Source organism: Cydia splendana, chromosome 19, assembly GCF_910591565.1.
Source record: "Cydia splendana chromosome 19, ilCydSple1.2, whole genome shotgun sequence".
Classification (NCBI taxonomy): domain Eukaryota; kingdom Metazoa; phylum Arthropoda; class Insecta; order Lepidoptera; family Tortricidae; genus Cydia; species Cydia splendana.
The window spans coordinates 1524462-1539014 of NC_085978.1; the positions used below are offsets into that span (position 1 = coordinate 1524462).

At 44.4% G+C, this 14553-nt stretch overlaps 1 protein-coding gene across 1 annotated transcript in view; it reads right to left on the reverse strand.

Moving 5' to 3' along the window:
- Positions 1-14553, reverse strand: part of LOC134799837 (protein strawberry notch) — a 55420-nt gene that overhangs the window by 1192 nt on the left and 39675 nt on the right. Inside the window, exons 28-30 of the mRNA XM_063772235.1 lie at positions 14351-14525; positions 11146-11293; positions 308-5797 (exon numbers count right to left, since the gene is read on the reverse strand). Coding sequence (XP_063628305.1) covers positions 5694-5797; positions 11146-11293; positions 14351-14525 — 427 coding nt within the window. The 3' untranslated portion in view covers positions 308-5693. The remainder of the gene's footprint in view (positions 1-307; positions 5798-11145; positions 11294-14350; positions 14526-14553) is intronic.

Here is a 14553-nt window from a genome sequence, read left to right on the forward strand (position 1 = left end):
TGTCCGTCCGTCCGTCCGTCCGTCCGTCTGTCACCAGGCTGTATCTCACGAACCGTGATAGCTAGACAGTTGAAATTTTCACAGATGATGTATTTCTGTTGCCGCTATAACAACAAATACTAAAAACAGAATAAAATAAAGATTTAAATGGGGCTCCCATACAACAAACGTGATTTTTGACCAAAGTTAAGCAACGTTGGGAGTGGTCAGTATTTGGATGGGTGACCATTTTTTTTTTTGCCTTTTTTTTGTTTTTTTTTTTTTTCATTATGGTACGGAACCCTTCGTGCGCGAGTCCGACTCGCACTTGCCCGGTTTTTTAGTGCCCATACGGGCCGGTCCTGAGATATACGTCAATGGATAACATTAGTTTAAGTTACCATATTGTTTCTGTTCCTTCCATTACTGTACTGTTTTTGTGTTCTGGTAATAAACGTATATTTTATTTATTAGGTAACTTATTACAAGGTTGATTCACAAAACCTGGCACGAAAACAATGAACAAAACCTTCATTGTATGAGTGACACCTGTATCGGTATAGTCAGAGCCACCATTTAATTAGTTAATGTGATACACACAAATAGAGTCTGTGCGGAAAGAGAAGTCGTGGAATGTATGGGAACCAATACCTACGACTCACTCTTTCCGCGCATACTCTATTTTCATTCACTCATTCATTCCATTCGTGCCAGCTCTTGTGAATTGACCTGTTACCTACTGTTGCACAGTGTTGCAACACAAAAGTTAACTGCAGTGTGGATGCACCTTTTGGATGTGTCATTCTCAAGGAAGAGGGACCAAGACATTTCATCAAGTTTAAATCGTAAAGGACATGTTAAAACTTAATAGAAATACGTGTATTTCGAATATAATTTTTATATAATTGGCCCTAAGCCAACTCGTATGTCACTAATCTAAATACAAAATATACTTCTCATTAAGTCCACGCCGATGGGATACCTACCTTATCACCGCTCAATAGAGTTCATTTTCGTATTGCACGCGCTATATATAATGTATTCTATACAATTTACGTAGTTATAGGCTATATGCCGCGTCCAAATAATACAATTAAACAATAAGGAAACAATTCATTTAAAAATACTAATAGGAGCTTATTTCTTTTAGGCTACTTTTAATATAGACTTTAAAGTTTTATACATAAGGTCTAATTTAGAAACCGAAACGGAAATAAGCACTATTGTATGTTCTCGGAAGTATTCTAATAATCAATTTAAAAAGACTAGATTTAACCAGTGTTAGCCAGAGCTGGAACTAGATATCCAGACAATCAATGTATATTGGTAAATTATTAGGATAATGGAACATTGTCAGTAAAAAATCGCGTTGATTGGAGTGGTAATTCGCCAGTAACTGGCCACTTTAGTAACTGGCCACCCCAAACCAAAAATTAATTCTATTCACCTATAAATAGAATTCATTTTAGTATACGGTGGCCAGTTATTGAAACGTTATACTAAAATGAATTCTGTTTATAGGTGAATAGAATTCATTTTTAGGGTTCCGTACCCAAAGGGTAAAACGGGACCCTATTACTAAGACTTCGCTGTCCGTCCGTCCGTCCGTCCGTCCGTCCGTCCGTCTGTCACCAGGCTGTATTTCACGAACCGTGATAGCTAGACAGTTGAAATTTTCACAGATGATGTATTTCTGTTGCCGCTATAACAACAAATACTAAAAACAGAATAAAATAAAGATTTAAATGGGGCTCCCATACAACAAACGTGATTTTTGACCAAAGTTAAGCAACGTCGGGAGTGGTCAGTACTTGGATGGGTGACCGTTTTTTTTTGCTTTTTTTTTTTGTTTTTTTTTTTTTGCATTATGGTACGGAACCCTTCGTGCGCGAGTCCGTCTCGCACTTGCCCGGTTTTTTAGTTTAGGGCAGCCAGTTACTGTCGAATTACTCTTGTGTTGATTACCAGAATACTTTAATCAAATATTAGATTAAAAATATCATTAAAACAATAACTCGCTACATTTTGTACAAATTAAACATAGATTTCAGTTCTTACAGACGCCGCCGGTGGAACTCTACTACTTGGCGTCACAATTTGTTAGGTCCTATATAAAATTGTCAAAAAACCCTACACATCAATTTGATGTCTATTGGTGCGTCCACACCGGCATATTAAAACCGAACAAAATTTATTCCACACAAATAAAATAAAAAAACTGTTTTGGCAACTGAAGTAAGGACGCACGAAGAATTTAACATTTCCTATCTCTCTCGTGCACGCGCATAATTATATTGCGGTTCCGCTTGTACAAACGTACGTGTCATTGACCGTTTCATCGACGGGACTATAATAGGGTATTTTCCTACTAGTCAAATCAGTTACTTTTTTAGAACTGTCAAAACGATTTGCTAATATGGAATTTATATGAAACATTACTACGTGACGTCACGGTCAACTCACCTACTTTTTATATTTCTATCGGATTTATTAAATGGAACTTGTGTTTAAAAATAACTCCTATCTGTGTTTTTCTAATAATTATCTGGTGCTTTATTTCATGTATGGTGTAATATAATTTATTTTAAATACAGTATAATACCTTATTATGCGCGTGAGATAGAGATAGGAACAGTCGGGTCAATATATGAAATTCTACTCGCTTATCGTCCTTTAAGTCGAACATCGTTTTTCTACGCCGATATGGACGCGCCATTACAAATCTATAAATAATTAAAATTATATAAAACTAATAATCGATGCATACGCATGACATACACTAACAATTAATTATATTATAGGAAACTGAATGCCAGTTACCGCGACTACACCCTGCCCACCGTGGCCGTTGGAAAACGGACCCTAATACTTGGAAATAAGGTACAATGAACAGGGTTTAGTAAGTAATTTATAAATATAACTATAGGTACTAACGCCGATCGGCGGCTACATAAATAATATCATGTTTCTATCAAATCTGAAATTGATTAATCAAAATTGGGTATATTGGTCAGCCTAGGAATAAAGCGATTGTCACGTGTTGAGTTAACGCCGAAAATGTATTAAAATATTGACAATTTAGGACCATTCTCGTGCCAATATACGTTTTGTCTCTTTTCTACACAAATGTGACATTCCACGGGTAAAGGTACCTTATGGCGGTGGGCGCTTACGTCGCGTAGCACCGCATTAGTATTGTAGCGTCGTTAATAACAGCGTAAGCGCCGACCGCCATAAGGTACCTTTACTCGTAGAACGTAACAAATATTTTAGTATGAGTGAGAATTACTCATACTAAAATAACATAACAGCTTTATTAATAGGCATAACTGTAATCCCAAAAGTCGCGAGTAGATAGTAATCGAAAAGCGTATTTTGGCTTCGATAGCGGAAACGCTTTAGGACCTGGAAAGGACCTCTGGCGGTCTAGCATAACTTGCGTTGTCGCGCGCCAGAACGCAACTCATGCTAGACCGACTGAGGACACACTTGACCATATTTGCCAAATTTTCCTTGTCAATGTCACCCTGTATAAAAGTTATACAAATCTGTACAGATGTACAGCATAATAATTGTTTTCCATCGTATTTTCTCGGAAACGTTCGTATTTGTCATGCTACTTCAGTCGACCTCAGTACTTCTTGTACCGAGACTGACTGAAATAGCAAGACACGTTCGTACGTTTCCGTGAAAATACGATGGAAAACAATTATGCACTACATCTGTAATATCTTCCTGAGTAGGGTAAAAGCACACAATTATTGACATTTTGTTAGAAGACTGTTTTCATATCTGTGGAATATAATTGCATTTATCTTTATACTGGCACTCTCAAATCTAAGAATATTTTATTTGAGAAATTATAATGTTTGATATTCGCAATAAACTTTTCTATTTCAGACGTTGCTGAAGTAGGGATCGAGAAATAAGTTTAGAGTGCTCACTCCAAACACGGATTTTCTTAGGTACTTAATAAATTATAAGTCGTATGCAAGGTATGATTAAACTTATGATTAATAAGCTTTAAATTTGCTTAAAACCAGGGACCGAATACCGGTATATATTTCATACAAATTAACCGGTATTCAATTTCGGTATCGCGGTTGTTTATTTATGTAATGCAATATGTTTAGTTCCATTCTATTTAATTTCTACTATTTTATGTCGCACTGTACCCTATCTCTGGACCTTGATAAGCCTTGGCATATAAAGTCAAGTGTTTCCATAATTTGAACACAACGGGATGCTGAATGAGAAACGATCCAAAGAATCCATAATTGACTACCAGAGCCGAAGCCGACGGCACGGCCTATCACATCCGACCATGGCCCATGATGACCATGGTCCCGAACCCAGCGAGGTCTGGGGAATGATTCTGTCATAATCATACATCGGGGTTTTCGGTGCGGGAATGATTTCGTGTATTTATAACTTTGTTTATTGTAAAATAATTACCAAACTATGAATTAAACGTAGGTAGTAAGGTCCAAATGAGCTTAGAAATGTTAAATTAGTATCGTTTTTTACAGTTTTTACGTGTTACTTGGCTAGTGTAAAACATTCCCGCACCGATAACCCCGATGTATGGTAATAATGTATCTCAAGCGAAAAGTATCACATTGTCGCTTAATATAAGGATGAAATTTGGTCGTATCTTTATACGAATAACCTGTCAGAGCGTCCTTAAGGCAAGCGGCAATGTGGTACCTTTTGCTTGAGAGCGTCACATTTTAACCTGTTACAACCTTAACTACATTGTTGTTAATTGTGAGCCTTTTTGCTAAGCCGGTCCCACTGATGGTCAGTCAAGTGTTGCTATTGGTATATGAATATAATAAGTATAATAACATCCTAAAGCCCAGCTATACAAATGAAAACTCCAAATCTTGTTACTGAAATTTGAACCTACAGTGTAGGGAATAGAGTTGATTTTGTTTTGTTTAATAATTTAACAAAACAAAGCAAATGCACCTTGGGCCTTAGGAGGATAGGACTGTAGGATATAAAGTATATATTTCCTTTACATATAAGTAGTAACTAGTTGCGGGTAGTATACTGAGTTGGAATATTAAAGAGGCATTTAATTTTAATTCGCCAAACATTTCCATCAGACCCATGGGGCGAAATGAGATATTTAAATTATGTAATGTAGGTATGCGCTTTTTTTTAGCGCCATCGCTGTATTGTCAGATTAGTATTATTCCTCGATCTATATCCAGAGCAAATTTTAAAATTGACAATTTTCACAGTACACATACATGATCAGTGAAACAGTGGTGCTCCTCAATCTATATAAGTCTAAAACTGTTGGTTATAATATAACCAGTTTAACAATGGTACCACATCGTAAATGACTAGTTTAACAATGGTACCACATCGTAAATTACCAATTAACAATGGTACCACATCGTATATGACCAGTTTAACAGTAGGTACTGTGTATGACGACAACAATTTGAGTGTGTGTGGTACAGGGAATTAGTGATCAATTTAACAGTGGTTCATATCTGGTTCAAAATGGTGGGACAAATTCAAAGGTGTATGTGAAGTCCCCAAGTGCTTGAGAGGAGGCCTGTGCCCAGCAGTGGGACGTTTATAGCCTAATTGTTGTTGTTGTTAACAATAGTACAACAACATATGTCCAGTTGAACAGTGGTACATGAATGACAAGTGCATGTTCACCCTCCAGCCCTCGCGCTGCGGACTCCGCGTCCTCACTTGAGGTCGGTCTGCTCGAACGCCTGCTCCGACACGTTCACGGCGTCCGACGAGAGCGTCTCCTTCAGCGGGTCCACGCAGTTCTTTGGGATCACCGTGCCTGGGAAAAATATATTAAATAAATAAGTTTTTGGCACAGAAATCATTGTATGTACAAGCTTTTATAGCTGACTGTACTTTTCTTTCGATAGACAACTAATACTCATCGAGACAATTCTAATAACCCCAAACACAATTAGGTTGCTTTATCACAGAGTTCCAATGACCACCTCCTGTCTCCATCACCAGATCAGCCCCATAATATTGCATTGTCACCCAACTTACATATGTATGTATGCAAATTTTCTGCTTCATTGGAAGGGTCAAATTTAACTTGCAAGATTTGATTACAGATAGACAATGGAACGGGTGAAACTAAATAAAAGCTTGTAATAAGCTGTGAAGATTTTTTTTGACAATTCTAACGTGGAGGACAAAGTCTCATGGCTGACATAATGGCGCATTCCATCAACCTGTCGCTTACGAAATGGTCGTCTTTTAATTAATTTAATTATTATGGGAAAAGTTGAAAACCAGTTTCTAGTTTAAGTATAGATGTAGTGTATAATCCTTTACCATCGTATTTTCCCCGGAACGTTCGTATTTGTCAAGCTACTTCAGTCAACCTCAGTACTTTTTGTACCGAGACCGACTGAAATAGCAAGACACGTTCGTACGTGTCCGTTAAAACACGATGGAAAATAATAGGCTAGATGACTAATTTTCATTTATGGTATCAATCGATCAGGTTTGTTTTTAGGATCAAATGTCTATATGGGACCCATTGCATTAAAGCAATACATAAGTCAGAAATGATAGTCAAAGTCCGACAGTCGTACTTCACTCGCGAAACGCCCCGAACAAAACGATATGTGACCGTGACGTCAAGGTCACAGAGAGTCCATCTTGAAGTATGAGTGGTATGAACAAAACAAGAAAATTGCGATTTTGTCGGTGAAATATTGCGTTTATGTACCTATATAGTTTCCATACAATCTTTTTTTGGATAAAATGTGAGGAATCGAATGGTATCCTTATTTTTGTCGTTTTTGGAAGTTGAAAAAAAAAACTGAAATTTTGAAACTTTCAGGTGCTGTACTTTTGTATTATTTCAATATATTTTTTTAATATCCACAATATTGTGATAAATTGCTCATTTGCCATCTATTTTACTAGATTTTGTTGTAAAATTCAACATGTATCATCATCCCTATTATGCACTACATCTGTACAGAGTAACGTGAATAGCCAGTGATGTAGAGGTGTATTATTCCACCCCTACATGAAGTATCCGCTCACCGACAATCTTGAGTCCCTGGTCGGTCTTGATGCGCACGACCTGCATCTTGTTGAGCTGGCTGCGCTGCGCCAGCACCGCCTCCACGCGCGCTTACACCGCCACCACCGACCCCGACAGAGTATAGGTATCCGCTCACCGACAATCTTGAGTCCCTGGTCGGTCTTGATGCGCACGACCTGCATCTTGTTGAGCTGGCTGCGCTGCGCCAGCACCGCCTCCACGCGCGCTTACACCGCCACCACCGACCCCGACAGAGTATAGGTATTCGCTCACCGACAATCTTGAGTCCCTGGTCGGTCTTGATGCGCACGACCTGCATCTTGTTGAGCTGGCGGCGCTGCGCCAGCACCGCCTCCACGCGCGCTTACACCGCCACCACCGACCCCGACAGAGTATAGGTATCCGCTCACCGACAATCTTGAGTCCCTGGTCGGTCTTGATGCGCACGACCTGCATCTTGTTGAGCTGGCTGCGCTGCGCCAGCACCGCCTCCACGCGCGCTTACACCGCCACCACCGACCCCGACAGAGTATAGGTATTCGCTCACCGACAATCTTGAGTCCCTGGTCGGTCTTGATGCGCACGACCTGCATCTTGTTGAGCTGGCTGCGCTGCGCCAGCACCGCCTCCACGCGCGCTTACACCGCCACCACCGACCCCGACAGAGTATAGGTATCCGCTCACCGACAATCTTGAGTCCCTGGTCGGTCTTGATGCGCACGACCTGCATCTTGTTGAGCTGGCTGCGCTGCGCCAGCACCGCCTCCACGCGCGCTTACACCGCCACCACCGACCCCGACAGAGTATAGGTATCCGCTCACCGACAATCTTGAGTCCCTGGTCGGTCTTGATGCGCACGACCTGCATCTTGTTGAGCTGGCTGCGCTGCGCCAGCACCGCCTCCACGCGCGCTTACACCGCCACCACCGACCCCGACAGAGTATAGGTATCCGCTCACCGACAATCTTGAGTCCCTGGTCGGTCTTGATGCGCACGACCTGCATCTTGTTGAGCTGGCTGCGCTGCGCCAGCACCGCCTCCACGCGCGCTTACACCGCCACCACCGACCCCGACAGAGTATAGGTATCCGCTCACCGACAATCTTGAGTCCCTGGTCGGTCTTGATGCGCACGACCTGCATCTTGTTGAGCTGGCTGCGCTGCGCCAGCACCGCCTCCACGCGCGCTTACACCGCCACCACCGACCCCGACAGAGTATAGGTATCCGCTCACCGACAATCTTGAGTCCCTGGTCGGTCTTGATGCGCACGACCTGCATCTTGTTGAGCTGGCTGCGCTGCGCCAGCACCGCCTCCACGCGCGCTTACACCGCCACCACCGACCCCGACAGAGTATAGGTATCCGCTCACCGACAATCTTGAGTCCCTGGTCGGTCTTGATGCGCACGACCTGCATCTTGTTGAGCTGGCTGCGCTGCGCCAGCACCGCCTCCACGCGCGCTTACACCGCCACCACCGACCCCGACAGAGTATAGGTATCCGCTCACCGACAATCTTGAGTCCCTGGTCGGTCTTGATGCGCACGACCTGCATCTTGTTGAGCTGGCTGCGCTGCGCCAGCACCGCCTCCACGCGCGCTTACACCGCCACCACCGACCCCGACAGAGTATAGGTATCCGCTCACCGACAATCTTGAGTCCCTGGTCGGTCTTGATGCGCACGACCTGCATCTTGTTGAGCTGGCTGCGCTGCGCCAGCACCGCCTCCACGCGCGCTTACACCGCCACCACCGACCCCGACAGAGTATAGGTATCCGCTCACCGACAATCTTGAGTCCCTGGTCGGTCTTGATGCGCACGACCTGCATCTTGTTGAGCTGGCTGCGCTGCGCCAGCACCGCCTCCACGCGCGCTTACACCGCCACCACCGACCCCGACAGAGTATAGGTATCCGCTCACCGACAATCTTGAGTCCCTGGTCGGTCTTGATGCGCACGACCTGCATCTTGTTGAGCTGGCTGCGCTGCGCCAGCACCGCCTCCACGCGCGCTTACACCGCCACCACCGACCCCGACAGAGTATAGGTATCCGCTCACCGACAATCTTGAGTCCCTGGTCGGTCTTGATGCGCACGACCTGCATCTTGTTGAGCTGGCTGCGCTGCGCCAGCACCGCCTCCACGCGCGCTTACACCGCCACCACCGACCCCGACAGAGTATAGGTATCCGCTCACCGACAATCTTGAGTCCCTGGTCGGTCTTGATGCGCACGACCTGCATCTTGTTGAGCTGGCTGCGCTGCGCCAGCACCGCCTCCACGCGCGCTTACACCGCCACCACCGACCCCGACAGAGTATAGGTATCCGCTCACCGACAATCTTGAGTCCCTGGTCGGTCTTGATGCGCACGACCTGCATCTTGTTGAGCTGGCTGCGCTGCGCCAGCACCGCCTCCACGCGCGCTTACACCGCCACCACCGACCCCGACAGAGTATAGGTATCCGCTCACCGACAATCTTGAGTCCCTGGTCGGTCTTGATGCGCACGACCTGCATCTTGTTGAGCTGGCTGCGCTGCGCCAGCACCGCCTCCACGCGCGCTTACACCGCCACCACCGACCCCGACAGAGTATAGGTATCCGCTCACCGACAATCTTGAGTCCCTGGTCGGTCTTGATGCGCACGACCTGCATCTTGTTGAGCTGGCTGCGCTGCGCCAGCACCGCCTCCACGCGCGCTTACACCGCCACCACCGACCCCGACAGAGTATAGGTATCCGCTCACCGACAATCTTGAGTCCCTGGTCGGTCTTGATGCGCACGACCTGCATCTTGTTGAGCTGGCTGCGCTGCGCCAGCACCGCCTCCACGCGCGCTTACACCGCCACCACCGACCCCGACAGAGTATAGGTATCCGCTCACCGACAATCTTGAGTCCCTGGTCGGTCTTGATGCGCACGACCTGCATCTTGTTGAGCTGGCTGCGCTGCGCCAGCACCGCCTCCACGCGCGCTTACACCGCCACCACCGACCCCGACAGAGTATAGGTATCCGCTCACCGACAATCTTGAGTCCCTGGTCGGTCTTGATGCGCACGACCTGCATCTTGTTGAGCTGGCTGCGCTGCGCCAGCACCGCCTCCACGCGCGCTTACACCGCCACCACCGACCCCGACAGAGTATAGGTATCCGCTCACCGACAATCTTGAGTCCCTGGTCGGTCTTGATGCGCACGACCTGCATCTTGTTGAGCTGGCTGCGCTGCGCCAGCACCGCCTCCACGCGCGCTTACACCGCCACCACCGACCCCGACAGAGTATAGGTATCCGCTCACCGACAATCTTGAGTCCCTGGTCGGTCTTGATGCGCACGACCTGCATCTTGTTGAGCTGGCTGCGCTGCGCCAGCACCGCCTCCACGCGCGCTTACACCGCCACCACCGACCCCGACAGAGTATAGGTATCCGCTCACCGACAATCTTGAGTCCCTGGTCGGTCTTGATGCGCACGACCTGCATCTTGTTGAGCTGGCTGCGCTGCGCCAGCACCGCCTCCACGCGCGCTTACACCGCCACCACCGACCCCGACAGAGTATAGGTATCCGCTCACCGACAATCTTGAGTCCCTGGTCGGTCTTGATGCGCACGACCTGCATCTTGTTGAGCTGGCTGCGCTGCGCCAGCACCGCCTCCACGCGCGCTTACACCGCCACCACCGACCCCGACAGAGTATAGGTATCCGCTCACCGACAATCTTGAGTCCCTGGTCGGTCTTGATGCGCACGACCTGCATCTTGTTGAGCTGGCTGCGCTGCGCCAGCACCGCCTCCACGCGCGCTTACACCGCCACCACCGACCCCGACAGAGTATAGGTATCCGCTCACCGACAATCTTGAGTCCCTGGTCGGTCTTGATGCGCACGACCTGCATCTTGTTGAGCTGGCTGCGCTGCGCCAGCACCGCCTCCACGCGCGCTTACACCGCCACCACCGACCCCGACAGAGTATAGGTATCCGCTCACCGACAATCTTGAGTCCCTGGTCGGTCTTGATGCGCACGACCTGCATCTTGTTGAGCTGGCTGCGCTGCGCCAGCACCGCCTCCACGCGCGCTTACACCGCCACCACCGACCCCGACAGAGTATAGGTATCCGCTCACCGACAATCTTGAGTCCCTGGTCGGTCTTGATGCGCACGACCTGCATCTTGTTGAGCTGGCTGCGCTGCGCCAGCACCGCCTCCACGCGCGCCCACACCGCCAGCACGGAGCCCGACAGCACGTGGTACGTGCGCCGCCGCAGACCCACCTGCACCACAATATTATACACATATGAGCCGGACACTTCATATTTTAATCCCTCAAATCCCACCACCGAGATACAGTGCCAACAGTCACCTATCGTTGGCTAAGAGTGTAAACTTGCTAAATCTATTTTTCAAAATAGAGAATTTGGCACCTAATTTGCTATATGTTCAAGTTAAAAATAAAGCAATTTCAAAAAAGTATTTAGCAGGTTTACACTCTTTAACTAACGTTATGCTATACGGGGTGTTAGGTCCATCGTTTGCCAAATTAAAATGGCGGATAAGTGGGGTAGTTTTCTATCTTTTCACGCCCTTTAAAAATGTTTTGGGCCCACGTGTATTTTTTTTTTTGCTTTTTTTGTTGTTTTTTTTTTTAATCTTCAGGGCCGACTCGTTTAAACTTAAATTAAAAAAAAGTTAGTGGTAGAGAGATGCAACGTTTATTGCGTCGTGATGTCTAACATTAAACGGTTTTATCAAAGTCAAAATTACTGACATTTAACCTCTAGTTTTTTTTTATTAAACCTCTAATGTTTTACAACATGTAAAATTTACACCCAGGTCAATTTTGATTTTCAATTAAAAAAAAAAACAAAAAGAGACCACGTTCTTGAAATTACTTTACAACATTTTGGGTTCTGTCCTCTCTCTAATGATGTACAATAATCCCAAAAACCTTTCATGAACTTCAATTTTCCTGATGTTTTGTAACGGACGCAACAGGCAAAAATTATCGATGCCTAAACATTGACGGTGTAATCTCTTTTGAAATCCCCACTGCCTATTCACACGCGGGTTTTTTTTCAGCGATGAGGTGTGCTGGTTGTGAAGGTTTAAAACTTATCTTTCGTAAAATTACTTGAAGGTGCTATCTCCCTCTTACATAGCACAAAAGCTATTAGGTTCCGACGTCGCGTCGCGTCCATGGTTAATTTGTGTTTGGTTTTGTCTATCAAATTTTTAAAATATTTTTAAAAAACAACATAAAAAGCAAAAAAAAAAACGTGGGCTCAAAAAAAAATTAAATGGCGTGAAAAGATATAAAACTACCCCACTTATCCGCCATTTTAATTTGGCAAACGATGGACCAAACACTCTGTATAACAAATTAAAAATACAATTCATATCATTATAATATACAGGGTGTCCCATAAGTGACACGTCACAGTGACACTGGAGGTAGACCAGGCCAAGAGGACCCAAACCAACTTAACATGACCCAAGTAAAAGTGGCACGGTTTTCGAATTATTGCCAAATTAAGGTTTTTCATGAATTTTGACCGTTTTTAACATTGTTAGTGCCAGTGTGCACTCGGAAAGGTCTCGAAGTTAGTTTTTTTTATGTGTACGGCATCATGAATAGTTACATGAATTAGTTACAACAGAATAGGTATTTTATCGATAAACGATGTAAAATGCAAATAAGTACCGGTTTAATCTTGAATTAAATTTACAGCGAAACATTAATTTCGACTTTGACCACCTGTCGTGAAAAAAAATTACTAGTAAAGTAATGAGCAAATAACGTCAAGCTATTGAGCATGTTATGCAGATTCAAAAATGGTATGACACATGTACCTTTCTGCAATAGAATAGGAATTATAATCATCTCTCGAAAGCCTCATAAAAAATAAGTTAAAACTAGGAAATCTGCAATCCGTTGCTACATACTAAAAGAAAGAGATGGAAAATGGTTATCTCCCTTTTTAAGGATATCATTGAGTTGATAAAGGTTCAAAGAAAATAAAATACTGCAGGTTGAAGTTCAATCAATTTATTAAAATAATTTTATTTTACAATAGGAGCTCAAATTGTTTTTCCCCGGCTCGTATGCACGCTTGGCACCATCTTGTTAAACTTCAAGTTAATTTTCTTAAATAAATTTCGGATATGTTTCGTGCTGCCTCGAACATACGCCGCTGTAGTTCCTCTTGGGACCTTGTTGGCTTGGAGTAAACTTTATCTTTTAAGTATCCCCAATAAAAAAATCTAATGGGTTTAGGTCCGGGGAACGTTAGGCCATGCCACTTCGACCATGCCACTTCACCACAAAAACAATTCGAGCTCCTATTGTAAAATAAAATTATTTTAATAAATTGATTAAACTTCAACCTGCAGTATTTTATTTTCTTTGAACCTTTATCAACTCAATGATATCCTTAAAAAGGGAGATAACCATTTTCCATCTCTTTCTTTTAGGCATTCGGCAAATACTGAATAGGTATTTTTTTATTCCTGTATCCAGAGTTACATAAATCGTTATTTTTAGTAAGTAGCAACGGATTGCAGATTTCCTAGTTTTAACTTATTTTTTATGAGGCTTTCGAAAGATGATAATAATTCCTACTTTATTGCAGGAAGGTACATGTGTCATACCATTTTTGAATCTGCATAACATGCTCAATAGCTTGACGTTATTTGCTCATTACTTTACTAGTATTTTTTTTTTACACGACAGGTGGTCAAAGTCGAAATTAATGTTTCGCTGTGAATTTAATTCAAGATTAAACCAGTACTTTTTTGCATTTTACATTTTCTTATCGATAAAATACCTATTCTGTTATCTTAATTAACTATTCATGATGCCGTACACATAAAAAAAACTAACTTCGAGACCTTTCCGAGTGCACACTGGCACTAACAATGTTAAAAACGGTCAAAATTCATGAAAAACCTTTATTTGGCAATAACTCGAAAACCGTGGCACTTTTACTGGGGTCATGTTAAGTTGGTTTGGGTCCTCTTGGCCTGGTCTACCTCCAGTGTCACTGTGACTTGTCACTTATGGGACACCCTGTATAAGTTACTTCTGCTTCCCACTTTCGCCCTGCCGCGTCAAAACATTTCATAATAGTACATTACGATACAAGTGCCAAAAATAGGAAATTCGCACGAGTTGCGAATTACCTATTCGCACGTGTTTACAACGTGTGTTGCACAACGTTTTACAGTACACATAGCCCTTAAAACTTTCGACAGACACGTATAATGTATTTTTTATGTATATGTACTGACTTTTTTTTAAGAAATATCAAAATCATTTAAGGTGGTACACTAACCTCACAGCTAGCCGCGTTCCTGCAGGAGGCGCGCCAGTAGGCGTGGCTGCACACCCGCAGCGACGCCGCGTGCTGGGCCCGCCACGACGTCTCGGCGTCCTCGGCCGCTACCCGCTTGTATTTCTTCTCGATCTCCGCGAGGGATTCCAGGCGTAGCTGGAGACCGGTGTTAGGCCTGCGGTAAGACAATGTCATTTAATACT